General features: G+C 64.9%; 2 protein-coding genes across 2 annotated transcripts; one reads left to right on the forward strand and one right to left on the reverse strand.

The window, feature by feature from the left end:
* Nucleotides 1–6,546: 6,546 nt before the first annotated feature.
* Nucleotides 6,547–11,118, forward strand: SOHLH1 (spermatogenesis and oogenesis specific basic helix-loop-helix 1). The gene is made up of 8 exons (XM_053908555.1): nucleotides 6,547–6,600; nucleotides 6,797–6,898; nucleotides 7,351–7,501; nucleotides 7,866–7,987; nucleotides 8,075–8,160; nucleotides 9,452–9,638; nucleotides 10,139–10,209; nucleotides 10,781–11,118. The coding sequence occupies exons 1-8, from the start codon at nucleotides 6,560–6,562 to the stop codon at nucleotides 10,996–10,998; spliced, it is 978 nt and encodes a 325-aa protein (XP_053764530.1). The 5' UTR covers nucleotides 6,547–6,559; the 3' UTR covers nucleotides 10,999–11,118.
* A 6,353-nt stretch (nucleotides 11,119–17,471) lies between these two features.
* On the reverse strand, nucleotides 17,472–22,343 carry LOC128778600 (uncharacterized). Its single transcript, XM_053908019.1, has 6 exons — nucleotides 22,241–22,343; nucleotides 19,311–19,334; nucleotides 18,329–18,489; nucleotides 18,054–18,187; nucleotides 17,580–17,807; nucleotides 17,472–17,487 (listed from the first exon to the last, which is right to left on the reverse strand). The coding sequence occupies exons 1-6, from the start codon at nucleotides 22,341–22,343 to the stop codon at nucleotides 17,472–17,474; spliced, it is 666 nt and encodes a 221-aa protein (XP_053763994.1).
* Between the last annotated feature and the right edge of the window lie 4,183 nt (nucleotides 22,344–26,526).

The following is a 26,526-nucleotide window of genomic DNA, read 5'->3' on the forward strand; positions in this document are numbered from 1 at the left end:
GTCTCCCCACCTGCTGGCAGTGCTGAAACTGGCCGTCCCGTGGCCTGAGGTCACTGAGGGGACCCGGTCCCTCTCCTAAGAGGTGTCCCTCAAGGTTCACACTCAGTCCTAAATTCCCAAGGAGCCTGGAGAGCCACGTTTGCAGAGGAATTGGAGACGGGGGGCGCGTGTGCGCACGCGTGCGCACGGATGTACATACGCACGCGTGTGCGAGCATGTCTGTGCACGTGGACGCCCTCGCGCGTCCCCGCTCAGCATGCAGGCGAGTCCGGAAGACAGTGCAGCGTCACCGGGGTGGGGGGCCGTGGAGAGCGGGCCTGGCGCCCAGTGGAAGCGGAAAGCAGCCTGTCTGCTGACCACAACAGAAACGCTAAGTGCTTCCTTTGCACAATAATTAAAAAGCCAGAGCCATTCGAGCTGCTCAGCAGCCCTCGCTCAGGCGTCTCCGGGGAGCGTCCTCCCGCCCCTCAGGGGAAGGGACTCTGAGTCCACACTGTGGAAGCCACTGGCCGCCGTCTCCCAGATGCATCAGGTTCCAAGGTGACAGCTGAGAACCCGTCGTTGAGCTGGATTCAAACTGGAGAGTCATCAGAACCGACGCTTTGGAGTGGGGTTCTCGTGCACCCGTCAAACCCGTGTTCCAGGAAGGGGATGGTAGCGGTGTGGACGCAGGGCTGGCCCCCCCCCCGCCCTTCCCCGAGCCCCACCGCGACGACGTAGGGGAGGCAGAAGCCACAGGGATTTGCAGTTCTCGCCCCGCCCACCTGGGCTGGGACCTAAGGCTCAGGAAAACCCCCCCGTTGCACACCCCAAGGACGCGGCATGTCTGGGTCACCCACCGCTGGGCGGTGGGTCTGTGTCCCCACTGCAAGGCCCAGGACTCAGTCCCCGGGTGCCCACGACCCTTGGCTGGTCCTGCTGACGAGCTGCACCCCATCCTGTGGCTGAAGACGCCCAAGTCCCTCCCCTTCGGGCTGGACACACGGTGGCTGCTTAGAGGTGCAGCTGGGGGCAGCCGGAGCCAGCATGGAGGTGGGGGGCCCTTGGGAGCCTGCCAGGACAGATGGCGTCCCCTCCGTCACAGCAGGGCACGGGGGCTCCACTGGGAGGAGACTGCCCTGTCCGGCCTGCCACGCCCCTACTCAGCCCTCCGAGAACCGCACCAGCTCCCCATGCTGGCCGCACCAAATGGCTCTGAAGGCTGGCGTGGCCTGCAGAGGTGCTGCGGGCCTCATGTGGAAACGGAAGCCCAGGTGGGATGTCATCTGCCCACACGTGACGCCTTCTACCTGGCAGATCTTGGCCTTAGAGCCTCGTGCTCCCGGTGTCCAAACAGCTCAACTTGGTGGCTTCCCCGTCCTCTGACCTCCGGCACCTGCCAACACGTCCGGGGTCACATCCCTACCAGCACCCTGAGGCCTCCCACAAGGGCTCCACACCAGGCTATCAGCCTCTCCAGGACCCCAGGCCCCTGCATGCCCAGAGCCGGTGCAAACCCCCAGCTGTGACCAAGGTCTCCACAGGGGCGGTCAGGAGAACGGTAGAGAAGTTGTTCAACTTCCCCGAGCCTTGCTGCCCCCACAATCCACAGGGTCAGGGAGGACCTCTTCGGGCCACTGGGTCCCCCTGGGTCCTCAGCCGCTGGCCCCGAGACCACGGGTGCCCGCGGCCACAGCGCAGTGGCCGGCCTCCCTGCCTCGCCCAGCACAGTGATTACAGATGCCCCACGAGGGGGCTGAGCTCGACCTGCCCTCCGACCCCAGCTTCCTGTGGTGGCCACGACGGCAGAAACGTGGTTCCATGTTCTGTCTCGGCATGGCGGCTCCAGCTGCTCGGCAGGGGTGACGCTGACAAGAGGAACATACCAGAGCCACCGGGACTTGTTTCTGCCACGGGGCGGGCAGCTGGCCCACTGTCGCACACTGGTTGGGTCCCAGCCACAGCCCCTTCCCTCGCTGCCCAGCAGCCCGGAGCTGGGTCCCCAGGGGCTCCCGGACCCCCTCCGCTAGCCAGGAGACGGTGGCTGCCCTTCCTGACGAGCGCCAGCCGAGGTCCCCGGCAGGGAGTCTCTGATTAAGTCACCATAAATACGTGGGGCAACGTCACAGGCCGACAAGAGCTGGCACTGGGGGTGGCTGGCGTGTCCAAAGCTCCAGACCTCACTGCCCCGCACAGAACAGGCCAGAGCGACCGCACAGTGGATCCCTGAGCACGCCTGTGGAAGGTCCAACCAAACCGCACGGCGGACTTCTCTGGAAGGCCTCTCCAGAGGTCCTGGCCCAGGGACCAGGCCGGGTCCTGCCTCCACCCCTTGCAAACATTTTAAGCTCTCCAGTAGCTAGTACGGGCCTCACGCCCCAAGGCAAGGCCCCTGGCTCATCTCCATGCTCCAGAGGAGAAAAAGATTTTGGGTCAGTGTGGGCGGCCTCATCTACACACACACACACACACGCACACACACACACAAGCACACGCACACGTGCGAGCACACTAAAGAATTCCCAAGACGACTTTAAAAATACCTGTGTGATCAGAGGCTGCTCCTGGGCCAACACCCATCTTGGGGCTCCACCCAGAGACTCGCACACACCCCATCGCCCCCCTCTCCAGCCCCAGGCAGGGGCAGGGCCCTCCTGCACACTCCGGGTGCCCCCACTCCGTCCAGCACAGCGCTCCTACGTGGAACGCAGGGGTGTGCACAGGGGCGTGTCACAGTCAGGTACACACCCTTCCCACCCCCCCCCCACCCCCCGTTTCAGAAAACCGGGGGCTTGTCTGGGAGGAGAACACAGGCACCGCCGCCCCCTGGAGGCAGGAGTCACTTGGGAACAGCCCACAAAACCCTGCGTCCTCGGGGAGCCCAAAGAGAAGCCTCAGGAAAGAATCTGCACTCGGTCACTGACCCTCCGTAGGGAGGGGAAGTCAAGTGACAGAGTCCAGCGTCGGCCACACCGTGACTATCCCGAGTAACTTCACGGGCTGCTGAGACCCGGGCAGGTGGACAAGCTGGCTGGGGGACTCAGAGGCTGTGGTCCAGCTGGACGTGTGGACACACGGTCACACCCGTGGACCTGCACTCTGACACGGAGCCCCAGGTGGGTCCCCCCACCTCTGCTCCCCTTTCCACTCACCCCTGTCTTTCCGAGCTGCTGCTGTAGACTCTCCTGGCCAAAAACAGAGCTCTGAGTTCCTCCCAGTCCCCGGACCGGGAAGCCACCCCTGTGCCGGCCAGGCCTGGGCTGTGCCTCGGGCCCTGAGAACCTTTCCCACAGGGCCTGGGCCACTTCCTGCTGCCCTGCATGCACTGCTCCCTAATATGGGCCTAGAGGGCGGGCCGAGACCTCCGGCCAGGCATGCACCCTGGCAGGGCGTCATCCCCAGCTCTCTGTGCCCTCTGCCATCGGGGCTTGCAGGGTGCCAAACCAGTCCCCGGGGTCAGTGGGGGGGGGAGGGGCAGGGCTGTGGGGAACCGGCAGTTCGGGGAAAGGCCAGAGGGCTCTGATCAGAAGGCCAGCACCGGCCTGCTCTGGGGCAAGCCCGGCCCTCCCTAGGCCCCTGCCCCTTCCATAACAACTGTCACCTGCATGGCAGCAACATCTGCACCCAGGGAAGGAACAGGGTAAGAAAGGCAGTGCCCAGGGATCTTCGGGGGCGGCTAGGACCTGGGGCCTCACCCCCCGGGGACAGGCACAGGGCCCAGGCACCAAGGTAGAGGTTCCTGCAGCCCAGAGAGCCAGGAACCCTTCCCAGGTCCCCAAGTGCTTGACCCGCCGGCCTGGGGGCTGCCCCCGCCAGCAGCAGGCAGAGGTGTCCCGCCACCCTCACCTCTGCAGGAAACCCCAGCATCGTTATTAGGATCACCCAGCACCTTTCAGGACAGAGCCCGCCCAAGCTCCAGGGAAGGAGGAAACCCGGGCCACCAGACTCCAGAGCTGCCCCTGCGGTCAAACCTAGTGCAGGAACCGGCGCCGCAGAAGTCCCCCCCCCACCCCCACCAGACCCTCATTTGCCCAGAGAAAGGTCTCCCCTCTCCCAGCCGAGGGCAGCCTCCCTAACCTAACGGTCTTGGCCTCAGACGCTCCCGCTCCAGCCCAGGCGAATTACACTCCCTCGCCCAGCCTGACCTTCCCTGGGCGGCGGGGGGGTGGGGGGGGGGGTCCTCACACAGCCTCCTTTTCCTTGGTGGGGGTGAGTCTTCACCCTTCCCTGGGGGGGGCTTCCCATCCAGCCTGACCTTCCCCCCCGGCATGCCTGCCCCTGGTTTGGGACACAAGCGGGTCAGGTCTGTTTTCCTTCCTGGGCTCCGCCAGAGCTCCAGTCACCTGGATGGACAGGACATGTGGCATCCCGGGACCCTGCTCAGGGAGAGGTGGCCCAGCACGACTGACTCCCAGGTCACCTAGAAGCCAGGTCAGCTGGCCCTCTTCTCACAGGGGTGAGCAAATGGAAACGCCCAAAAGGGAAACGACAAGCCAAAAATACCAAGCCATTAAAAGCCAAAATCCCTGCCCTTTGTGCGACACAGCCCACCTGCCTCCCACACGCAGTCAGGGCCCTGGAACACCCGCTTCCACGTGGAGTGCCCTTGCCCCTGTGCCCGCCGCCACCCCCTCGCGGGAGCACCCCAGTGGGCCCTTCCTGCAGGCTGGGTGGAGGGGGGCTGGGAGGCTGGCGCAGCCCGGCTCCCGGCACCCCGGAGCTGCTCGGAGCCCCACACCCAAAAATGGCCGCACTGGGGGCACCTGCGCGCCAAGGGGGCAGACAGACAGACGCCGGCCCCAGGCACCTGCCGCGGAGGCTGGTCCTGTGGGGCGCTCCTGTTCCCTGTGGTGCGGGGGAGGGCGCTCATGGGTGCGCTCATGGGCACCTGGGGTGTGGGGCTCTGGGAGATGAGGGGCCCCGGGGCACGCGGTTGTGGGGTGCGAGGGGCCTGGGAGGGGGCGCTAGCGGGGACTGGGTTCCCTCCGCCTGGGGAGAGGCGCATCGGCCCTACCTGGGGGCGCATCGGCCGTCGTCGAACACGAAGGTCCGGTTGGTGTGGCCCCCGCCGCGCGCCGCTGGCCGCGCCCCCCTGTACGAGCCCCCCGGGCTGCGCGCTCCGTCGGGGAACGGCATGCGGGGCGGCGGCGGCTCGGATGCGGAGCCCAGAGAGAAGCTTCTTTGCTTTATCCCGAAACACAACACTTTTCTCTCTCCGAGCAGAGAAAAAAAAGCCTGTTCCAGGGTCGGGGTTCGGGCGCCAGGCCGGGCGCGCCCCCTGCCGGCTGCGCCGGGAACCGCGGCGGCTGAGGGCCAGGCGGGGACGCAGCTGGCTGGGCGCCTCCCCACCCCGGGACCCGCCCCCATCGCGGCGCTCGGAGCCGTCCTAACCGCGAGAGACAGGAGGGGGCACTTCGGTGGCCAGAGAACCCCAAGCGCGCCGCAGGGTCGCTCGGTCCTGGGAGGAGGGCTCCGTCCTACCAACAGACCCGCGTTCAGCGACTTCCGCCAGCTCACCCCTGGAGGTCCAGCAAGAGGAGCAGGCGGACCGAGCCCTCCAGAGACCCGCAGGCCCCTGGGGAATGAGCTGAGGCGTGGGGAGAATCCAGGGCCCAGGGCAGGCAGAAGGCACAGGCGTGGCAAGGGGCTGGGATGGGGCAGGCGCTGGGGTGCCGGGGAAGGCGCGGCGGGGGAAGGTGACGTCGGGGTGGGCTCGGAGCTGTCAGGATGCCCCCTGGCTCCTGGGTGGGTGATGACACTTCATTTAGGTGGAGCGCCCTGCAAGAGGGGGCAGGCACACGTGGACTGTAGACCGGCTGGCCCCCAGCAGCAGGTGGGGACCCTCCAACCTGTCCCTAACCGACCCCTGAGCCCCGCACATCTTGGCGAGCAGTTCTCAGACCAGCCTCCCCCCCGTCCTCTGGGAACCCCCCTACCTGGGCCTCACGGTCTCCCCTGGGTCCCCGGGCCGCACAACGTTCCAGAAACTCTCATCTCCTCCTCCCCCCACACCTGTGCCTGTCCCTGCCTCAGGTAACACCCACTGCTCTGTAGGAGAGTCCAACCTGCCACCTCTGGCCTCCTGACACCGGGCCCACGTCCAGCCTGGGCTCCTGCCGGTTCCTGCTTGGGGCGCCAGCCGCCCAGCCCTGTCCCGAAAATCACCGCTTCTGCCCTCCTGCCCCTCCCTTCCCACAGTGGCCATTTACCCGCGCCTTCCTCCACGGTCAGGCTCCTCCAGGGCATCACGCCTCCCTGTAGACAGAGCCCAGCTGGAGGCTGGCACCCAGGGAGGCCACACCCGAGTGGGAGGTGGGCCGACCCCCCGGAAGAGGAGGGAGGACCACTCAGCCCGGGCCACACGTCGGCCCTGGAGCGGGCAGATCCAGGCCACCACTTTCCGGCAGCTTCCGGCGGGAGAAACTTGAGGGTCCGGGGCGAGTGGGGGGTGGGGCAGAGCACGCGTCTGGGCGGGGCCGGCGGGCACACGTGAGTGGGCGGGGCTGGCGGGACGCACACGTGGGGCGGCGCGTGGGGGTCCCGGGGCGGCGCGCGAGGCAGCTTCGGTGCAGCCGCGGTCATGGCGTCCCGGGGAGCTGAGCCAGGCGCTGGGGGGTGCGGGTGAGGAACTGGGGGCTGGAGGGGGTCAAGGGTGCTGGGCGGGGGGGACCCAATGCGAGTGGACTGCGCTGCAGGTCCCCCCACCCGGCGAGGCCCGTGGGGCAGGCCCTACGGGGGGAAGGCGGGGCTCCCGGAGGACGTCCACCACGGCGTTCTGGGGTTCACGGAGCTCGGCGCCCCGGCCTCTCCCGGGCAGCGGCTCTTCCCCATCCAGTGCCCAGGGCTGCCGCGAAGACAAGGCGCCCGAGCGTGCGGGCTCCGGCCTCCCGCGGAACGTGCTCAGCGAGCGGGAGCGCAGGTGAGCCGCGCTGGGGGAGGAGGGGCCGGGCTGCTGGGGGGGGGGGGTGGATGGGGGAGGGGAGTGGGCGTCGGGTGTCTGACCAGCGGCCCGGTGGGGGTTATAGGCCGCTGGGACAGGGTTTGCGGGGTCTGTGCAGTAAGGGGACCGTGACTGGTGCCTGCGGTGAACAAGAAGCCCCAAGGGAGGGGGGGGTTCCCGGGGCCACCAATGCAGCCCCCCCCCCCCCCCCCGCTTTGACCTGAGCTGTGGCGTCTGGAGGTTGTGCACTTGGGATCTCTGGCGCTGGTGGTCTAGGGCACAAGCACAGCCTGTTTTTTGGAGAGCTAACGGGGGGGGGGGGGGTCTTGTTCTTCAACCTGAGGAGACCCCGAGGTGCCCGGAGGTGCCCCGGGTGACCTGGCCGCCGAGGCCGGGTGGGCTGACGGTCGTTGTTGCTTGTCTGCAAGCAGGAAGCGGATCTCTGTGAGCTGCGAGCGCCTGCGGGCCCTGCTGCCCCGCTTTGATGGCCGGCGGGAGGACATGGCCTCAGTCCTGGAGATGTCGGTGCAGTTCCTGCGGCTGGCCGGCGACCTGGTGCCCAGCCAGGAGCCGCCCGCCACCGTGAGTGTGGGTCCCCCGTCCGCACCCACGGCTGCCGGTCGCCTCGGCCCGGGAGGCGGCCCTGACCTGCTGGCCTCCCCCGTGCCCTGCGCCGCGCACCCCGGGCGGCCGTGATCTCGGCAGGCGTCGCCCTGTCTGTGCCGGTTCCACCTCCACGAGTGAGGCGGGCGTCCCAGGGCACGAGCTCCGTCGTCACTTAAGTCCCTTATGCGCGCCTCCACCTGCTCTGTTTTTCCGGTCCGGCGTCTGCTCTCGGGCTGACCCCCTTGACCCCGGCGGGGCAGCGGGTGACAGGGAACGGCGGGCTGTTCCCTCCCGTTTGTTGCCTGACCGTTGTCGGGTGTCACGTCTGTGCCAATTCTAGGCTCTCGCTCCGTCCAAGGAGACGTGGCACAGGTGGCAGAGGGACGTTTTGCAGCTGGCCCTGTCAAGTCCGACCTCAGCAGGGGCACCAGACTCCGGGATGGCGGCGCCTGGCGTGACCGTGTGAGTGTCCCCCGTGTGGCTGGGTAGCCCGTCGGGGCAGCAGACACAGCCCGTTCAGGGCTCTCTCTTTGTGTGTTTGTCCTTTAGGCCCCAGGCTGCGACCGCAGGTGTGGCTGAGGGCGAGGCCCCGCTGGGGGCGGCCGAGGTGCTGGACGGGCCGCCAGCCCTCCCCGGTGAGCAGGAGTGCAGGGCAGGGTCTGTTCCTGAGCGGGGCGCGGACGCTTAATGTTGGTTCTCTCGGGACCCTCTTGTCAGGGGGAAGCCTCGGAGACCCCACGCTGCCTCCGGCCGCGGTCCAGACCTCAGGACAAGGGTTGCCGGGAGGGGCAGGTGTGAGGGCTCAGGTGCCCCAGACGGGTCAGCCATGAGCGGTGGTGGTTCTCTGTCAGCTTGTCTGCTGGGGAGCAGGGTCCAAGCTAGCGGGTCTCTGAACTTGTTTCTGCTCCCCAAGGATGGCCCCCCCCGCCCCTCCTCCGCCCCGGGCCTCTAGCGGTCCCTGGGTCCCCCAGGAAACTTGTTGGCCCCCATCATGGCCAGCTCTCTGGAGCGGCCCCCACACTGCCCTGCTCTCCTCGGTGCCTTTTTTTTTATTTTATTTTTAAAAAACCTTTATTCGTTTTGAGAGAGAGACAGAGTGCAAGCAGGGGAGGAGCAGAGAGAGGGGGACACCGGATCTGAGGCAGGCTCCAGGCCCTGAGCCGTCAGCACATAGCCCGACGTGGGGCTTGAACTCACAAACTGAGATCATGACCTGAGCTGAAGTCAGACGCTTAACTGACTGAGCCACCTAGGGGCGACCCCCAATTCCATCCTGCCCTGCTCTTTGCCCCCCTCAGTGCCTTTTCGATGGTTTTTTCTGTATGGAGTGAGAGTCATCGGCCTTGCACGGGGCCTTTGTTCTCTGGTGCTGTGCCGGCCAAGCCTGCAGGCACCTCTGATGATGTCTCTCTCGTGCTGGACCCCGCACCCCAGCTATTTGTCGCTTCTTGGACACGGGTGCTGGTGATTGCCCTGTGCCAGAGTCCCCGAGTGCTGCAGGAGGCGAGGCTATGTCTTCCGGTTCCCGGAATGTGCCTGTCGAGGAGGGGAGGGGGCTTGCCGTGAACAGGGCTGGGGGCAGAGCCGGGGCCACAGGCAGGGCGTGAGGGTGCAGAGGTGACGCGGCAAGGGGGCTAGGTCTGAGGGTGGAGGCCGGGGTCAAGGTTTGCGGGCAGGTGGGGGTAGGGTCCCAGATCTGAGCTCCAAGGGCCTGGCCTGAGGTCAGCGGTGTCTCCTCCTAGAAGCTCCCCTGGCCCCAGGTGCATAGCCCTGCGGCCCTGGGCGTCTGTCCTTGGGGGTCTGTCTGCCTCCTGCTCCCGAGCTCCTTGTGTCCCCGTGCAGGGTGCAGTGGGTGGGGGCTGGGGCCTTTAGGGGAGGGCTGCGCCCACGTGGGGAAGGCCGACCTACACCTGCCTTCTCTTGTAGAGCCTTGCAGCCTGGTGACCCGGCCCCCAGACCCAAGTCCCTCCAAGGCCCTGAGGTCGCCTCCACCCTGGCCTCCCCGCTCCTGGCAGCCACCCTCCCCTCTGGTGAGCAAAGAGGTTCAGAGCTGCCGGGGCCAGGCTGGGCCCCTGATGGAGGGGGCCGACTCGGCCATGACACTGGACACCAGGTGGGTGCCCTGGTGGGCGTGCGCACCGACCCCACACGCCGCCTCCTAGCCCTGCCCGCGCTCTGCCCGCGCTCTGCCCGCCCCTGCCCCTGGGAAGTTCGCACCCCTCCCCCTCTGTCTGCCGGGGCCACAGCTGCCAGCCCAGGCCTGTTTGAGCCAGACGCTGCCGTGCGGCTCTCTGACGCGTTTCCGAAAATGTTGTCGTGTTCCCAGTCCGTCTGTGTTTCGGCTGATAGTAAACGAGTTTGTGTTTTGTGAGCGTGCACCAGCTGGGGCGTGGGAAGGGAGCGTGGCAGAGGCTGGAGAGAAACCAGCAGAGGCAGCGGGGTGGGCCAGTCTGTCCCCAGCGTGCAGGCTCGGGGTCTGGCGGGGAAGGGGGGGCACCCGGTTCATCTTAAACCTGAAGCCACCTTTGAGGGCACACACCTCTGTCTCGAGGCTGGAGGACCGGGTCCACCTGGGACCATTCGGTCAGGGTGCGTTCTCCCGGCCTCGTTCAGGTCTGCGTCCGGATGTGATGTGGAAGATGGGGCGTCCTTCCTGCTGAGCGCCAGTCCCGACTGGTGGCTGGGTGAGTGGGGGTGCGCCACCTGGGCCACCACTTGCCCTGATCAGGGACAGGCCCCGAGGTCTCAGGCGGTCTGGACGAGGGGCTGGGCAGGTGGCTGGGGTTAAGAGGAGACGTGCTCGAGCTCGGTGTGCGGGGCAGTATCGGGGTCCCAGTATTTGTCTCTTGCTCCTTGCTGGTGGTTGTCAGGGTCGCTGGGGGGGGAGCGTGAGGTGGCGAGCACGCATGTGGACCGTGTGCGTGAGCGTGGCACGTGGGGCTGGTTGTGTGTTACGCGCGATTCGGGATCTGTGCCTTTTCTGCACGCGACGTCCCCACAGAGGTGTCTGGACGTGGAATGAGTCTGTAAGATTCAGCGTCGTGGGAGACGCCTTCCTTGTTCTGGGCTGGTGGGTTCTCCCGGGTCTCGGGGGGACCAGCATGCGTGGGCCCACTCACCCCGCACGGCCCTCGGGCGCCAAGGGCGTCCAAGTCGGGCAGGACAGACGGGCAGAGCTGGGCCTCTCCGCACCTTGACCTTGCCACGTGCACCCCAGGTACCCAGGCTGACGTGTCCCGTCTCTGACGTTTCCAGGGTCTCTGGAGGGCAGAGGCGCCAGTGTCCCTTCTCGGAGCATGGCCAGGAGCGGCCTGCTGGACAGGGCAGAGCCCAGCTTCCTGACAGACGTCGGGCCCGGCTCCCAGGAGCTCCCAGACGGCCCCCTGGAACCCTGGGGCTCGGACGCCGGCTGCCCCAGCCTGGCCCTGCGGGATGAGGTGGACAGCATCTTTCCCGACTTCTTTCCCTGCTAGGCGGTGGGGAGGGGGTCAGTGCCACACGTGCCCGTGTCGCGTGCCGGGTGGCTCATCCCGGGTTCGGGGGGCGGCAGGGGCCGGCTGCGTATTAAAGGCGGTGCTTCTCCGGAAACCAGACCTCCTGGAGCTTCGCCTCTCTGTAATCGGTGCGGTTCGCTGGGCAGGTGGCACCGCTTCCGCTCAGAGCGCGGGCACCTGCCTGGGGCTTTGCTCCTGCGACGGTCTTGGCCTTGAGAAGTCCCTGAATAGCCCTGCGGTCTGAGGAGGGCTCCCGAGGACTGGGACTTCTGTGCTCCGGGCCTGCTCCCCGGAGAGGTGGGCGGGGACCCCACTTGTCACGCCTGTGAGTGCCCTCTGCCCTGGCCGGGGCGCCCTGAGGAAAGGGCCGGCTTCTGTCTCCGAGGTGGGGACCTCTGCACTCCTCACACGGGGCGGGGCGTTGGGGGGCCCGGTGCAGAGGTCACCTGGCAGGTCCCAGCGCCGTCCCAGCTGCCCCTGACCTCTGGGGCCCGGGGAACGGCTGGGTTGCTGGGAGGGGCGCTGCGTGCGGCGGACCCTACCCGGCGTGACCGCAAGCACGGCAAAGGCAGGTGCCAGTCTGTGAGCCAAGCTGGCTGGGGTCTCACCGCACTGCTCCTGCTCACGTCCTTCCGGAGACGCTGGGCTCCAGGCCCCCCGTGGAGAGTGCTCAGGGGCCTCAGGGCCGTCTACCATCCGGGAGGGTGGGTTGTCCCGTGGTCTCGAGCCCTCTGTCCAGCCCGTTTGCCTCACCCCTGCGTGTGTCTTTGTCTCTGCGGCTAGAAAGTTCCATTCGTTCTGTCCTTGAGTGGCCACAGACAGCGGTGATGAGCGCTGGCGTGGGATGGAGGCGAGCTGGAGGGGACCACGGCCGGGAGCCGTTGCCCCAGGGCACGGTCCTCAGGACCTCCCTGGTTGTCGCGTGCGTGCTTACGTGCTTACGTGTGTGTTTGTATGCGTGCAGCACGGGGTGGGGCACTGCGGGTGCCCTGTCCTCACCCCCTGCACCCCGAGCACAGCCCCGGTGACTCTGCCGGCTGCCTGCGGAGTCAGGGCCGGAGCAAGCACCCGGGCCCTGCCCCTGTGTCTCCCGTTCCCTGAGCCCAGAGGGGGACCCCGGGGTAGAATTGTTGAGCCCCGCCCCTCCCACCTGGGAGCAGGTCGGTCTCCGCGGGGCCAGGTGCAGGCTCCGTGGAAAACCCCAGGTGATGCTGGGCAGGCTGATCTAGAACAGTCCTGCCCGGAGCCCTGGGCGGCCCACCCGTGCCCTGTGCTGACCTCAGGTCGGCACCAACAAGGGAAATCGGGAGTTTGACTGAGGTGCCGGGAAGAGAGATGATACCCTGCCCCACCGCCAGGCGTTGCCTGGGAGGACGGGGCCCTGTCTCGGGTGGCAGCCTCCCCATCTTGGGCCTGGGGGGGCCCCTGGAGCCACTGTCGAGAATGATCCTGAGGCCCAGTCGGGCTCGTGGGCTTGCTCCCAGCGCCCCCAGTGGGACCAGAGGGGTCTGGAACCAGCAGTCAACTCTGCCCTGGCCGTGTGATCCCACGGCCTCTGCCCTGCAGGCCCCGGCAGTGTGGGCATAGAGCCCCATCCCTGAGGTGGCTGGGGCCTGGCCTCCCTCCGATGGACGGTGACACCTGGGGGAGTGGCAGGTGGGGCCCCGCTGGCACGGACCCCCGGTGAGCTGGAGGAGAGCAGGGCTGCCGCACGGCCTGGTGGGGGCTTGGTTGGGGCTGGAAGGAGCCTCAGGTTTTAGGGAACAGCTTTTGTCCCCACCCTCCTCCTCTCCAGCCCTTGGTGGTGGTGATTGCCGTTGCACGTGTTCAAGAGGAGGATCAGAAAACTGTTAGGCTGGTGATTCCGGGCTTTTTTTCTGGATTTGGGGGGGGGGGCAGCGCTCAGCACAACCTCCCCTCTAGCTCTCAAGGTGACCTGCTTCCCTCTTCATCACCCCTGCTGGGAGGACCTGTGTGTCTGCAAGTAGGACACACAGAAGGGACACGACACGGCTCAGGAGGACCCCAGCCACCCTCAGGCCGAGCACTTTGGATGGGGACATTTTGGAGGGACTGTGCCCACAGCTGGGGTTTGGTGCCCATCAGCCTTTGGGCTGAGAGCTGACTCTTCGTTACTGTCGTCCCACCCTCCCTGAGCCCTGCCCCTCCGGCAGCCCTCTCTCCTCTCTGTCCTCCTGCCCTCCCCGCCGCCCCTCCCCTGCTTGGATCTCCTGGTCACCGGGGGTCACTGTGAACGGGGGTGGGGGTCCACCGTGAGCTGGCGTCTTGGTCAGGGTGCTCGGTGATGCTTGGTGGTTGTGTGTAACCCACAGCAGTGTAACCCTGAGGATACGCAGATCCTGCCCCAGAGCCCCGGGGGGGGGGGGGGCTGGGCCAGGGGCTCCGCTGCTGGGGAGGGGTCACAGTCCCGGGGCCCCCCTTTGCCCCCAGGCTCCCATCCAATCTTGGCAGGGGGGCCATGTTCTCCGTCCCCCACCCCAGGTGCTCAGTGGAGGCAGAGGAGGTCCTCCCGAGACCCCTGCTTGACTGGCCCGGCCTCACCGTCCCCCATGTCACACACCTCAGGGAGCTGGAAACCAGCTCGGTGCCGTTCCGTGCCTGCCATCGGTCCCTTGACAGCCAGGACACCTTGTCATCCCCCAGCAGGCCCGGCTGTCCCCCAGCCCATCCCCTGAGCACAGCGGGGTGCTCACGGCAGGAAAGGGGCCCCCAGGCCTGCTCACAGCCAGGGCAGCGGTCCTGAGGTCCACGCCTCCTGCTCAGAGGGTGATGGGACAGGTCCCTTTGCCCACACCGCTCCCCTCTCCCCGCACCCCCCCCCCCCCCCCCGCAGTGTGCTGGCAGGGCTTTTGAGCTGGCGATGGGGGCGAGACGCCCTGGGCCTGTCCTAGAGGAAAGCAGGAGGCAGGGCTGGGGGCTTCGGAGGAACAGGGAGACGGGGCACCCCCACCCAGACTGATCTGCACAGGCGTCGCAGGGTGGGCCTGGCCTCGGCCCCAGGCTGAGGGCTAGCGGCAGAAAGGACGCAGAGGCGGGACACGGGAACAGCCGGGGGCCTGGGGGGCCGCTGAGAGGGCAGCCGCCTGATGGCAGGGGTGGGGTGGGAGTGAGGAGGTGACTCCACTGTTGGCTTTTGCTGGAAGAATGAGCTGGAAGGAAGCGGCCCTGGGCGGATGCAGGTGGGAGTGTGGCCTTCTGACGGAGGAGGCTAGGGTGGGCCCCCGAGGGGTGGGGAGGCCCCCTGGGTGCTGGGGTGTGGCCTGGAGGCCTCATTCCAGCAGCAGGGGTGGGGGCCCCCTCTTCTGATGGGACGAAGGTCCCCTCCGTCCAGGCTGGTGCAGGTGCGGCACAGCAAGCCTGTCCCTGAGACCCCTCCTCCAGGGACCCCTGGCCTGGGACACGGTGGGCTTGATGTGTGGCTCAGGCGGTGGCCCTGGGGAGGACGGGGGCTTGGCCGCTGTGGGGCAGGGCGCTCCCCACAGCTGGGATCCAGGGCAGGGGAACCTGGGACACCTAGGTGAGCATCCCAGGGGCTGCGGGCCGGCACCTGCCAGGCTTTGACGACTCCGGGAGGAGTGAGGTGCGGTTAGTGACTGTCCATGCTGCGCCCGGGGTCTCGGCCACCGTCATTTAACAGAGACACAAGCATGTGGCCAGAAGGAGTCTCTAAGCTGGGTCCCGCTTCGAAGCAAGGGACCGACCTAGGTTGTGTCTACTGGCAGCCTCTGCCCCCGTGAGACTTGCTCCTGACCCAAGATGTGGCCATGGAGTCTGGCCCCATCGCCTCCCGGCTTCCTGTGCCGTCATCCTGGCACCCCGGGGAACCCCTAGCGGCTTCCCCCCACTGTGTGGACATGAGGGTCCCCACCTCTCTGCCCCCAGCAGCCCTGGCCCCCTGTGGCCACCAGCCAGAGCACCCTCACAGAGCACACTCAGGGGGCAGGTGTTTATTGGGCACACCGGGAAAGGTCTCCAGGAACGGGGGCCTGGGGGAGGGGAGCGGTTGAAGGGCTCCTCCGGTGGACTGTGAACTTCTAGTCCTTCGACGGGACGGTACCGGTGTGGGAGACGCTCCTGTGAGCGAGAGGGGCAGCGTGGGTTTGGGGGGTGGGGGACCGATGGGGCAGATCCCGTCCCCCAGTCTCCTTCTGCAGACTGGCCCCCAGCCTCGCAGCAGGCCCCCCAGCGCCCCAGGCCCCCACAGCCTTTGGGGGAGTCTGTGGGCATCCCCAGGCCGGCACTGCCCCCACAGCCTTCAGGGGACCCTGTGGGCGTCCCCGCTCCGGGTCCTGGCCGTGGCACTGGCGGTCGGAGTCTCCCCGAGCTGCCAGCCCTCAGCCACACCCCACCGCGGGCATGGAAGGAGGTCAGTGCGCGGGGAACAGCGCTTGCCCCGTCACCCGGCCTCGAGGGGCCCCCACGCCGCGGCCCCTGCAGGGTCAGAGCTCACTCACCCGGGCCCAGCAGCCTCTCTACGGTCGGGCGAGCAGGCAGCGGTCTGCGGCAGGAGGGGCACGGGGTGCTGAGTGGTGGTCCACGCTGTGCCCCTCCGGCCTCCCGAGGCTGGGCTGGGGTGGGCGCTTACCAGTCTGGGTCGGGCCGATGGTGTCGGTCGGCCGATCCCGTGGCTCTCGCAGTAACCCTTGAACGTGTGCAGGATGTCCCAGCCCGCGGTGGGGGTCCTGCCGGCAGACAGAGCGTCGGGCTGTTCCTCCCCAAGGTCGTTCGGGATAACGGGCCTCGGGTTCTGGGAGCTTGGAGGCGGCCTGGGATTTTCGGGGTGCGGCTGGGGCCGTGGGGACAGGAGCTGCCGTGACCAGGGTGGCCGGGCTGCCCGGCGGCTCCGTGTCAGGCCGGAGCGGAGGTGAGGGCCCCACAGAGCCACCCCCGACCCTCGGGTGGGGTCCGGCCCATCATCTGTGCCCCAGCCCTTGCCGTCCCCACGCAGTGATTCCTTTGTGTTCGTCACGTTGGGACGGAGGCCGGTGTCTGACGAACATCTGCGGGTGTCGGGGTCCCTAGGCTTGTTTAAAGGCGAGTGAGTCAACGTGGCCATGTTGGAAGGTACCGTGGAACACCCGCGGAGGTGCACCCAAGCCACGTGCTCCGCGACCACAGCCCCAAAACTGACCCCCACGAAGCTGAAGCAAACAGCCTTGGGCCCCGGGCTGCTGGCTGCTGGGGGCAGCTGCGGTGCTGAGGCCGCGGGGGCTGGCCGCTGCCGCTCGCCCTCCCTGAACGGTCTCTGCCCCGGGGAGAACCGGTCTGTGCCCCATGGCAGCTCCCACGTGCTGAGTGCTGAGCCAGAAGTCGGCCTGGGTGCGGCCCGGGGCTCCTGGACGCTTGTACCTCGTGGGCCAGCACAAGAGGCCTGGGGGCCCAAGGCAGGACTGTCAGCCTGCACGTTTACTAAATACGGTCATCTCAGCGCTCCCTGCAACGGGCTGGACTGGGTCCCCTGAAAGGTGCGGTCAGTCTTTGGCCCCGGGACTTGGGAACGGGATCTGGTTTAGAAGCAGGTGTGGTTAAGGGTCGGGATGAGGAGACGCTGGGTGCAGGATGCGCCCGAAAGCCAACGACCAGTGTCCTTAAGGGAAAGGGAAGGGAGGTCTGAGAACGGAGAAGCCTCGTGGAGGCTCAGGGTGACGAGACCACAAGTCAGGACGTTCTGATCTTCGCCTCCGGAACCCCCGTGACCAGTGAAGTCCGACCCATGGCCCTTAACCGTGGGCCCGTGGGAGGTCACCTGTCTCCTAAACACGCTTTCCCGAGCCACGTGTCCCAACCCTCCCGCGTCACAGAGAAGACGCGCTCCACACCCAGACCCCGAGGCCTCTGATGACAGCAGGGAGGCGTCACAGCACACGGGCCACCGTCTGTTAACCTGCTCTTGTGGGACACCGTGTCCCCGGTGGTACAGGCAGTGGCCCTGGTGGCCTCAGGTACAGCGTGGGGGCCACCGGCCACTGCAGGGTCTCTCTGCTTGTAGGCAGGAGTGGATGCAAGGATGGGGTCGCTCGAGACTTTCCTTTCCGTTCTTGATGCTAAAGGTCAAGGGGACTTCCGTGAACTGCCGACGTGTGTGTGGGTCTCCCCCGTTTGTCTAACACCCGATCGCCGTCCTGTTCCCCCGTGGCCTCACGGCAGCCGACCCCCACCCCCCGGCTCCTGCCGGCTGGGGCAGGAGTTCGCCCTGTGCTGGCGGGGGGCGGTTTCTGGGTGGCGGCCACTCACTGAGGAGCTCCACCATCACCGTCTTCTTCCTGTGCCTCCTGTTGTGGATGCAGAAGACGACAGAGCGGTGGGGACCCGCCTTCTCCGTGAAGATCGTGTTGTGGCCGGCATCTGTGAGTCCGGGGGGTGGCTGGGAGGCAGGGGGTGCAGAGTTCTCCACCAGGCGGGAACCGGACCCTGGGAGCCCTCCTGTCCCTTTACGGCCATTGACAACTTGGTGCCGATGACCAGTCAGGCCCCAGGAAGGGGCAGGGCCGGGTGCAGGCTTCCCGCCCTTCCCGGACACCCCTGCCGGCTCACCCCACCCGCCCGCTGCCGAGAGGGCCCACGGGGTGCCGCAGCCCGTGGGTCCCTCCTGTGAGGCGGCGTCCTGGCCGGCGAGCTCCTGGCCGTTCTGTGCCCGGGAGTCCCCGGGGCTCCCCACTCCCGGGCTGGACGAGGCTGCCGGTCCGTACTTACATTTCAGCACGTACTGAAACTTCCTTCTCGTCTTACTTGCCGTCAGTACAATTGGGGTACACCTACCCTTTACCCTGGGAGAGGATGACAAGGCCCCCTGGAACCCGGCATCCGGAAGGCGTGGTGTCCGTGGAGCCCCTCGGTGGCGCTGGGTGGGGCTTGGCCACGCTGGCCACTGGACACGTGTGTCCCGTCCCAGGGCAGCGAGCCCCAGCCCTGCCTTGTGCGACCGCTGACCTTGGCGTCCCTGCACCCCACGGGGCCCGCCACGGGACCCTGGACCTCGGCCCCGTCCGGCACCCTCTTCCCAGACTTCTTACCTTCTGCGGACGTGGAACTGCGTGGTCTTGAAGGTCACGTGGATCTTGTGGATGAAGAACATCGTGTCTGAGTCCGTCCTTAGGAGTTTCGGTTCATTGGATGCTCGTGCTATCGAGAACCAGTTGCCATCGACCTGCCGAGGAGAGCAGAGGGGGCCGTGCTGGTGCGGGGTGGCGGGGCGGGGGGCGACCCTCCCTCCAGAGGGAGCCCTGAACTGCCCCTTTCCCGCTGCCCCCAGCCGCACCCCCCGACTCCTGATGCCTGCACTGGCTACCAGATTCTCAGTGAAGTTGGGGTCCTGGGGGCCCATGTGCAGGGCCTGGGGGCCACCGAGCAGGGTGAGCACGAGTGCCAGCCTCAGGACGTTCACGGTGAGGCGGGAGTAGCCGACGGACGAAAGGCGTCCGGAGCCTGTGGCCGTGGCCCTTTTGTCCCCTCCCGGGAGAGGGTTCCGGGCCACGTGGTGGGCCGTCACGGGCTCCCTCCCGCTCCCCACAACGACCCTCTATTTGTCACGGCCACCGCCAACAACGCCACTTGGCCGCCAGGCTCTGCCCCCTCGGTGCTGGCAGTCCCGCCGTTTCCAGAACAACGGGGCCCGCCTGGGCCGCTTCCAGGATCCCTGCGTTCCTGCTGAGCGCCGGACCTCCGGCCATCGAGGCTGACGCACGGCCCCGGGTGGCCGGGAGGTCTCCTCCGACAGCCTCCCATGCATCGGAGCGGCTTGCTCAAGGTGTCCGGGCACTTGGCAGGGGGTCTGAGGAAGCTCGCGCCCGGGGCCGGACCTCGCCGCGCTGTGAGACGGCCCGGGCTGCCGGTACCTCTCCTGGATCCGCCCGTTTGGGCAGAGCAAGGGGAGGCCTAAGTCCCGGGGTAATGGGAGTGGGGTGGGGGCAGCGGGCGGGAGTCAGAGGAGCCCCGTCTCCACCGCAGTCCTGTCCCGAGCCTCCCCCTGCGGGGTGACCTGAGCTCGGCTGAATTCTGAATTCGTCCTCAGGGACCCCCAGGGCCCGCGGGAGCAGAGCGGGCCCAGTGCACGAGCGGGTGGCCGTGTCCCCGTGGGCTGGGGACACTCAGGTTCTCTGAGCCCCGGTGTCCGCCCGCTTGTTGGCCGCAGGACTCCTTGCGCGTGCTCCCATGAGCGCCCTCGCCCCCCTCCCTCCTGCCAGGCGCCCACACCCCCACCCCAGCAAGGCCCGGACCCTGTGCTCTCTCCCCACACCCATCCTCACATCCCCGTGGCCTGCTCCCCTCACAGCGTGACACCTCGATGTCAAAGCCTGACGAGGACAATGACGAGAAAGGGAAAATCACAGGTCACACGCACAAAAGTTCAGGGGCCCCAAATACATGTAAAATGAACCCAGCAGTATAGGAAAGGCGTGGTGTACTGAGGCCTAGTGGCTTTAACCCCGCTAGCTTGGTTCAGCCATCGGGAATCCACGCATTTCACATTGAGAGCGGACGGAAAAATCGAACGATCGTCGTATTTGCTGCAGAAAACACATCTGGTGAAATTCAACAACTGTTCGTGTTAGTAACTCCTACCGCCCTAGACACGAAAGGGAACTAATCTGTTTAAAGGGAGATCGTTAAACCCTAAGAGACTCTCAAATACAGAGAACACGCTGGGGGCTGCTGGCGGGGTGGGGGGTGGGGGGTGGGGGGATGGGCTAGACGGGTGAGGGGCATTGAGGAGGGCGCCTGTGGGATGAGCACCGGGTGTTGTATGTAGGGGTGAATCACCGGGTTCTCCTGAGACCACTGTCATGCCGTATGTTAACTAACGTGGACTTAGGTAAAATTGAAAAATTAAAACCCAAACAGGCAGACTGCCCCCGTCCTGCCTCAGGGAAGGTGGAAAGCTTCCTTCTGGGACTGAGGACGGTAGGCGCCGGCGGTCCCCACCGCCACCGAGCAGGTGCCGACCCTTCCAGTACAGGTGGGGACGAAGCCGTGCGGAGAGACTGGTGTCAGGTGTGAGCGAGGCCGTGGGCGGGTGTGCAGTTATGCGAAGAGCGTCACCTGTAGGTGAGTCTGTCGCGCTGCTGAATTTGGAAAGGCGTGTGTGAGCGACCGCGGGACTGGCACAGAAGGAGCTGTTTCTGTGCCCGAGAGGGCACGGTTCTTCTAACGCTTGTTACTTGTTTTGGGGGCGTGGGGGGGGTGGAGGGAGAGAGACGAGCAGGGCAGGGGGAGGGGCAGAGAGAGGGAGACAGAGTCCCAAGCCGGCTCCACACGGTCAGCACAGAGCCCTGAGGTCACGACCTGAGCCAAAGTCAAGAGTCGGCAGCTCACCCGACTGACCCCCCCCCGCCCCCAGACACCCCTGTGAACGAGGCGAGATGAGGAGGGTGAAGAGAGTTTGCGACCCAGTAAAAAACAAAAGTCGAGTAACCGGAAATGAATCCAACAGGAAAAGCGTGCAGACATTCTGCTCAGAAAACTATAAACTGGTATCGAGATGCTCAGACTAAATAAACGCTGTCCCTCGCACGCGGGTCCGAGGTCCCGATGCGTAGACGTGCGCGCTCCCTCCCGACCGGCAGACGGATCCTGGTCAGAATTCCAGCCGGGTGTGTGTCACGTGCAGCTTTAGCAGCCGGCCCCAAGTTTCCCGGACGCTCCCTAGGTTCAGTTGGGGGGATCTGTCCCAGGAGACTTGTGTTCTCACTGCGAAGTCTGCCATTAGGGCCGCTGTGCTGATGGGAGTGTCTGCGCACAGACCGTCCCGTGCGGGCCTTTCTGTAGCGGGTGGCCCTGCAGAGAAGCGCGGGAAGAGACGGTCTCTCCAGCACGCGGCGCCGGGGCAGCTGGCCGGCCGTAAGGACCAGGAGGACCGCGAGCCCGCCCTCCGCCCACGCAGACCAAATCCCGCAGTGCGCCGAGCGGCACCCCGCCCCAGAGCTGGGTTCGGGTTCTGTGTCCAGGACCTCAGAGTCACCTCGTGTAGGTTGGGGCTTTTCGAGTTTAATCGAGTTAGGAGGACGGCACCGGGGGCTGCACCCAGTGCGGACGAGGCCTTTATAAAGCGGGTAGGTTTGGACACACTCGGAGGAAGGTGTGAGGACCGCCGGGGACTGAGGACGGGGCAGAGGTCGGGGCTGTGGCCAGCATCCAGGCCGCGGAGGCAGCCCCAGAGCCGGGAGGGGCCGGAAGGTCCAGTCTTCCCTTGGAGCCTCCAGAGTGAGTGTGGCCCTGTGACCGCTGATGGGATCTTGCGGCTATGTGACACCCGTGCAGCAGGATGGGGTCAGGTGACAGCGGGAACAGGTGGAACCCCCAAAGGGGCAACGGTGGAGAGCTCAGGGAAGGGACCGTCGCCCGGCTGTGGAGGGTGAGGCCAGGCCACCCCGGGGAGCTGGTCCCACCCTGGGCCCGGGGGAGCCTCGGGGAGGATGCAGCACCCCAGAGGACGGAGCAGGGCGGGGGGTGGACGGCCCAAACCTTGAAGAAGTGTTCAACCCCACCGGCACCCCAAGAAATGAAGATTATACTGAGACTCCAGACACCCCCCCCCCCGCCCCCTAACGCCCCAGAATGGCTAGAAATAAAACGACCGCCCTGGTCATGACGAGGAAGGATTTTCTAGGGGAGATGTCAATTGGTCCCAAGACCTTGGAGAGCCAGGTGCATCGCCCGCAAAGCCCCTGGACGTGGCGGGAGCTCTGCCAGGTACGTCCCCACGGAGCTTGTTGCATCCACACGACTCCTGAAACAGAATGCTACGGGCACCAGTGATAGTCACAACAAAGTTTATGACAGTGAGAGGCAAGGCCGACCGATCGGGACCGACGCTCTTGATAAGAGTGTGGCTCCGAACAGCCGGGGTACAGAGTTTTTAAAGCCGATCGCATCGTTTTATCATTATCTGGGAACAGAACAGAGAAACAGTTCCCAGATGAGTTAGAAACAGTTGCCAGATGAGTCAGAAACAGTTATCGAATGAGGTGATTATTTTCGACTTTCTGCCGCTAAGTTGCAACCAGTGGATCTCCTTGACCTTGTCCCTGATGCTCTTTTTTTGAGCTTTTGTCTCCTTCATTGGTAAAGCCGGATTCACAAGAGTATGAAGTATGATTTACAAGAGTAAAAGCAAGGCTGTTATCTTTTGACCTTCAGTGTCAGAACAAAGTTGTTATTTTTCAAGCTAAGCGTTAGCCCTACACCACAATTTAACCCTTACAAGCTGTGTCCCCGCAGGCCCCCAGCGTCACAGCCGCCACTGCCAGAGGCCCGCAGCCGGGCACCTCTCCATCCGTGCTGCCATGAGAGGGGCCCCACGCCATGCCTGTGAGAACACGGGGCGTCGTGGAGTCCCTCGCACCGTGGGCCCGGTCTTACCTTTATTCTGAATGAAGAAGGTGGGGGGGGGGGGAAGATCCAGCAAGTTTGGATGCTCAGATGGCCCAGGCCCCTGGATGGGGTGAGGGACGTGGTCCCCTTCTGGCCCAGGGCGAGGCCCCTGCCTCCTGGGTGGGGTAGGAGCAGGGCCGTGGGCTGAGGTGGGGCTTTGGAGACACCCCCCAGAATGAGAGTCTGGAAGGCTGGAGTCTGGTTCTGTATTTCAACATGGAAAGCATTTTGGGGAGCTGTTCTTGCAAGATACTGGCTGCTGTCGTCAGGACCCCTCGCTTCTTGGGGTCTTGACACACCAGCTTTGGAGCGGCCGCCCAGGTGTCTGTCTGCAGTCTGTGGTTGCCCACCTCCTTCCCCTGAGATCCTGGAGGAGGTGGGTGCCCCCCACCCCGGCACCTTCCCCACCTGGCCCAGGTTGGGTCTCAAGACGCCTGCAACTCCAAGAGCGAAGAGTGGGGTCCATGTCGCGAGACGAGGTGCTGCTTGTGGCCACGGGGAAAGGCCTTCACCAGACGATCCCCTGGGCTGGGGTCCTTCCTGCTCGCCAGTGGCCGTGTTCTGACAGCTGGGCACCGAGGACCCTCAGCCGTGCCCCCCATTCAGGTGAGCCTTGGCCTTCCTGGCATGCTCAGCATTTCCCGAGTGGAAATTCAGGGCCTGAATAGGGTCTCCCCGAAATTCATGTCCATCCAGAACCTCAGAATGTGACTTTATTTGGGATAAGAGTCTTTGCGGATGTGATGAAGGTAAGAATTGCCGTGAGGTCGTCCTGGACTAGGGTGGGCCCTGAATCCAATGCCTGGTGTCCTCGTGGGGGACAGAGGGAGAGACACAGGCTCACAGGGAGGGATGAGCCACGTGAGGACAGAGGCGGAGATAGGAGGGACGCTGCCACCACCAAGGCTGGGACAGGCAAGGGACAGGTTCTCCCCCAAGCCTCAGAAGGGATCAGTGCTGCTGACCCCTGGGGTTTAGCTCTCTGGCCTCCCGCCTGGGAGAGAGGACATTTCTCTGTTTTAAGCCCGGTGTGTGGTGCTGTGTGACGGTGGCCCGGGGAGGCTAACCCGCCTGGCAGCTGTTACCTTGTCCCAGGTCGTGCTAACGTGCCCCACACGTGGGCTCGCTGAGTCCTTTCTTGTTTTTATAGACGTGGAAATGAGGTGGGTCGGCCACTCAAAGTCACGCCATGAATGACGGTGACAAGTCAGGCCCCCCACCGCTGTCCCTGCCTTGCTCCGGGGCTCAGCTGGCGGCCTCTGTCCTCGTTCTCAATCCCAGGCAGGCCTCCTGACCAGGCTGAGGTGCTTCTGAGACGCCCCCGGCCACCCTCGGCTCAGAGGCCCCTTGGGGAGGTCCCGGGCATCTCGCCCCTTCTCAGAGGAGGGCATAGGTGCATTCCAGACGTGGAGCCTTTATATGCAATTGCCCCGTCTCTGGGCGCCTCGCTGGGGCCCCCACGGTGAGTGCCCCTCCCGGGAAGCGTCCTTCCCGTCCAGGCTCTGGGCGGGGGGCCCGAGGCGGCAGCCGCACCCGCACCCGGCGCTCCAACAAAGAGGCTCCCGAGATGCTAATCTTCTAAAACAAAAGCTGGTGTGGTGGTGGCTTCTAACTGGAAGACCGGTTCTGGCGCCTCTGCCTCTGGCCTGGGACCAGAGGGTCACGCGCTTGTGTTCTTTGCCCTCGAGGCAGGCGTGGGGTGGGTGTCTTCATCCTTGTCCCAGGGCCCAGGTGACCGCAGTGTGGCCGCTGGCCATGCCCTTCCTGTTTGCGGTTTCCGTCATGTGCCTCCCAGCCTCCGTGGAGGTCACGGGTGCAGAAGGGCCGGCGCCTGGGGCAGGTGGTCAGCCGGGGGCTGGCAGGGCTCTCCCGCAGGTGGTCCCGGGGGTTCTCCCGGCCCCCCGTGTCCGGGGTGAGCAGAACCCAGAGACCTCAGACGCCCCTCTCTCACCCCGCCCTGCAGTGCTGGAGACCAGCTGCCGAGGGTCACCTGCCGTCTGTCTGCGGGTGCGTTTTCCCTGCCCAGAGACGCACATCGGGATGGGGGTTCCCACCCTCCACCTGCTGGCCATCCTCCCAGAAGTGTTTGGCCTCGGGCATCGCTCTGGCCTTGCTGGGGGCGGGGGGGAGGGAGGGTGTAGAGGCGCGTCAGGCGAAGAAAATGACCCTTCGTTTCTCGCCGAGATGCGAAACGGCTCGCGTGGTTCGCCCAGCCGCTGAAACGGCTACCTGATGTGACGCTGGTGCCACCCCCACCCCCCACACCGGGCACCCGACAGGGGCGGCCCCGACCCTGAACTCTGGAAGTGTATGTTTTCCACCCACTCTGCATCCCTTAGCACTGTAATTTCATTTTGTCTCTTTTTGAAATTTATAAGAGTGGTACCATACAGGGTGCACTTTTTTGGGTCTAGCTTTTTTTTTTTCTTTTTTTTGTGAAAAAGCACATTTTTAAGATTTGTCCACATTACTTTTTAAATGAATTTATTTTTTATTGTGACACGTTCTACATAATGTAACATTTACCACCATGACGATTACAATTTTTTTTAATGTTTATTTTCTATTTTTGAGAGAGAGACAGAGTGTGAGCAGGGGAGGGGCAGAGAGAGAGGGAGACACAGAATCTGAAGCAGGCTCTAGGCTCAGCTGTCAGCACAGAGCCCGATGCGGGGCTCAAACCAATGAACTGTGAGATCATGACCTGAGCTGAAGTCAGACACTCAACCGACTGAGCCACCCAGGTGCCCCAGTCTGGGTTTTGTTTTTTTTTTTAATTTATTTATTTATTTTGAGAGAGAAAAGCTCACACTTGAGTGGGGAAGGAGCAGAGAGAGAGAATCCCGAGCAGGCTCCACGCTGTCGGCACAGAGCCCCACGTGGGGCTCGATCCCGCGAACCGCGAGATCGTGACCTGAGCCGAAGTCAGACATTTAACCAACTGAGCCCCCACCACCCTAACCATTTAAAATGCGCGGTTCGGTGGTGTTAAATGTACTCACAGGGTTGTGCGTACCACCGTCCGTCCCCAGAACTTCTTCCTCTTCCCAAACCAGAACTGTCCCCAGTAAACACGGACCCTCCCCTCCCCGGCCCCTGGAGCCCACCCGCCCTCACTGTGTCTCCGTGAAGATAACCTCTCTGGGCCCCTGTATGCACGGAGTCCACAGGACTGGGCCTGTCGTGCAAGGCTTACTTCACCGAGCACGATGGACGTAAAGCTCACGTATGTCGTGGCATGTGCCAGGCTTTCCTTCCCTGTCGTGGCTGAGTAACACTCCATGCCCTGTGACGCTTATGCGGTCATCGGCCCGTGGGTGTTTGTGCTGTCTCTACCTTCTGGCCGTGCTGACTAGTGCTGCCGTGGGGACACTGCTGTGCAAGGACCTGCGTCCCGGCTTCCAGTCCGTCCCGGGTTGGCCTGAGGGGGGGTTGCTGGACCACGTCGGAATTCTGCTTCATTTGGTGGGAGACTGCCACATTGTCTGCCACAGCAGCCCCGCCCTTAGACATTCCTCCAGCAACAGGTGTCTGTCTGTCTGTATGTGTCTGTGTGTCTCAGTGTGTGTGTCTGTGTGTGGTGTGTGTGATATAACAGCCACCTGCAGGCGTGTGAGGTCCTGGCTCGCGGCTGTGGTTTGCATCCACCTCGTGGTCAGTGGTGGTGGCCGTCCGTGTGTCTTCAGAGAAATGTCTATTCAGGTTCCTCGTTTTGCGTGAATAGTGTTTTTGTCCTTGAGTTGTAAAAGCCCTTTGTAATTTCTGAATATTAATCCCTGAGCAGATACAGGATTGAAAATACCTGCCCCCATTCTGCAGTTTGCCTTTGCACGTTTCACAGTGTCCTTTGATGTACCAAAGTTTTTAATGTCGATGTTGCCCAATTTATCTGTTTTCCCTTCCTTGCCCATGCTTTCGGTGTCTGGTCCAAGAAGTCATGGCCAGACCCGAAGTTTGGAAGCTCTTCTGTGTCTTTTCTAAGGGATCCCTGGTTCTAGCTGTTAGGTTTGATCCACGCCAAGCTAGCTTCTGTATATGGTGTGAGGTAAGGGTCCACCTGTTCTGTTGCCAGCAGAGGTCATGGCCCCAGCACCGTCTGTGAAGAAGACTGTCCCT

Source organism: Panthera pardus, unplaced genomic scaffold, assembly GCF_024362965.1.
Source record: "Panthera pardus isolate Hobbes unplaced genomic scaffold, ASM2436296v1 HiC_scaffold_20, whole genome shotgun sequence".
NCBI classification, from domain to species: domain Eukaryota; kingdom Metazoa; phylum Chordata; class Mammalia; order Carnivora; family Felidae; genus Panthera; species Panthera pardus.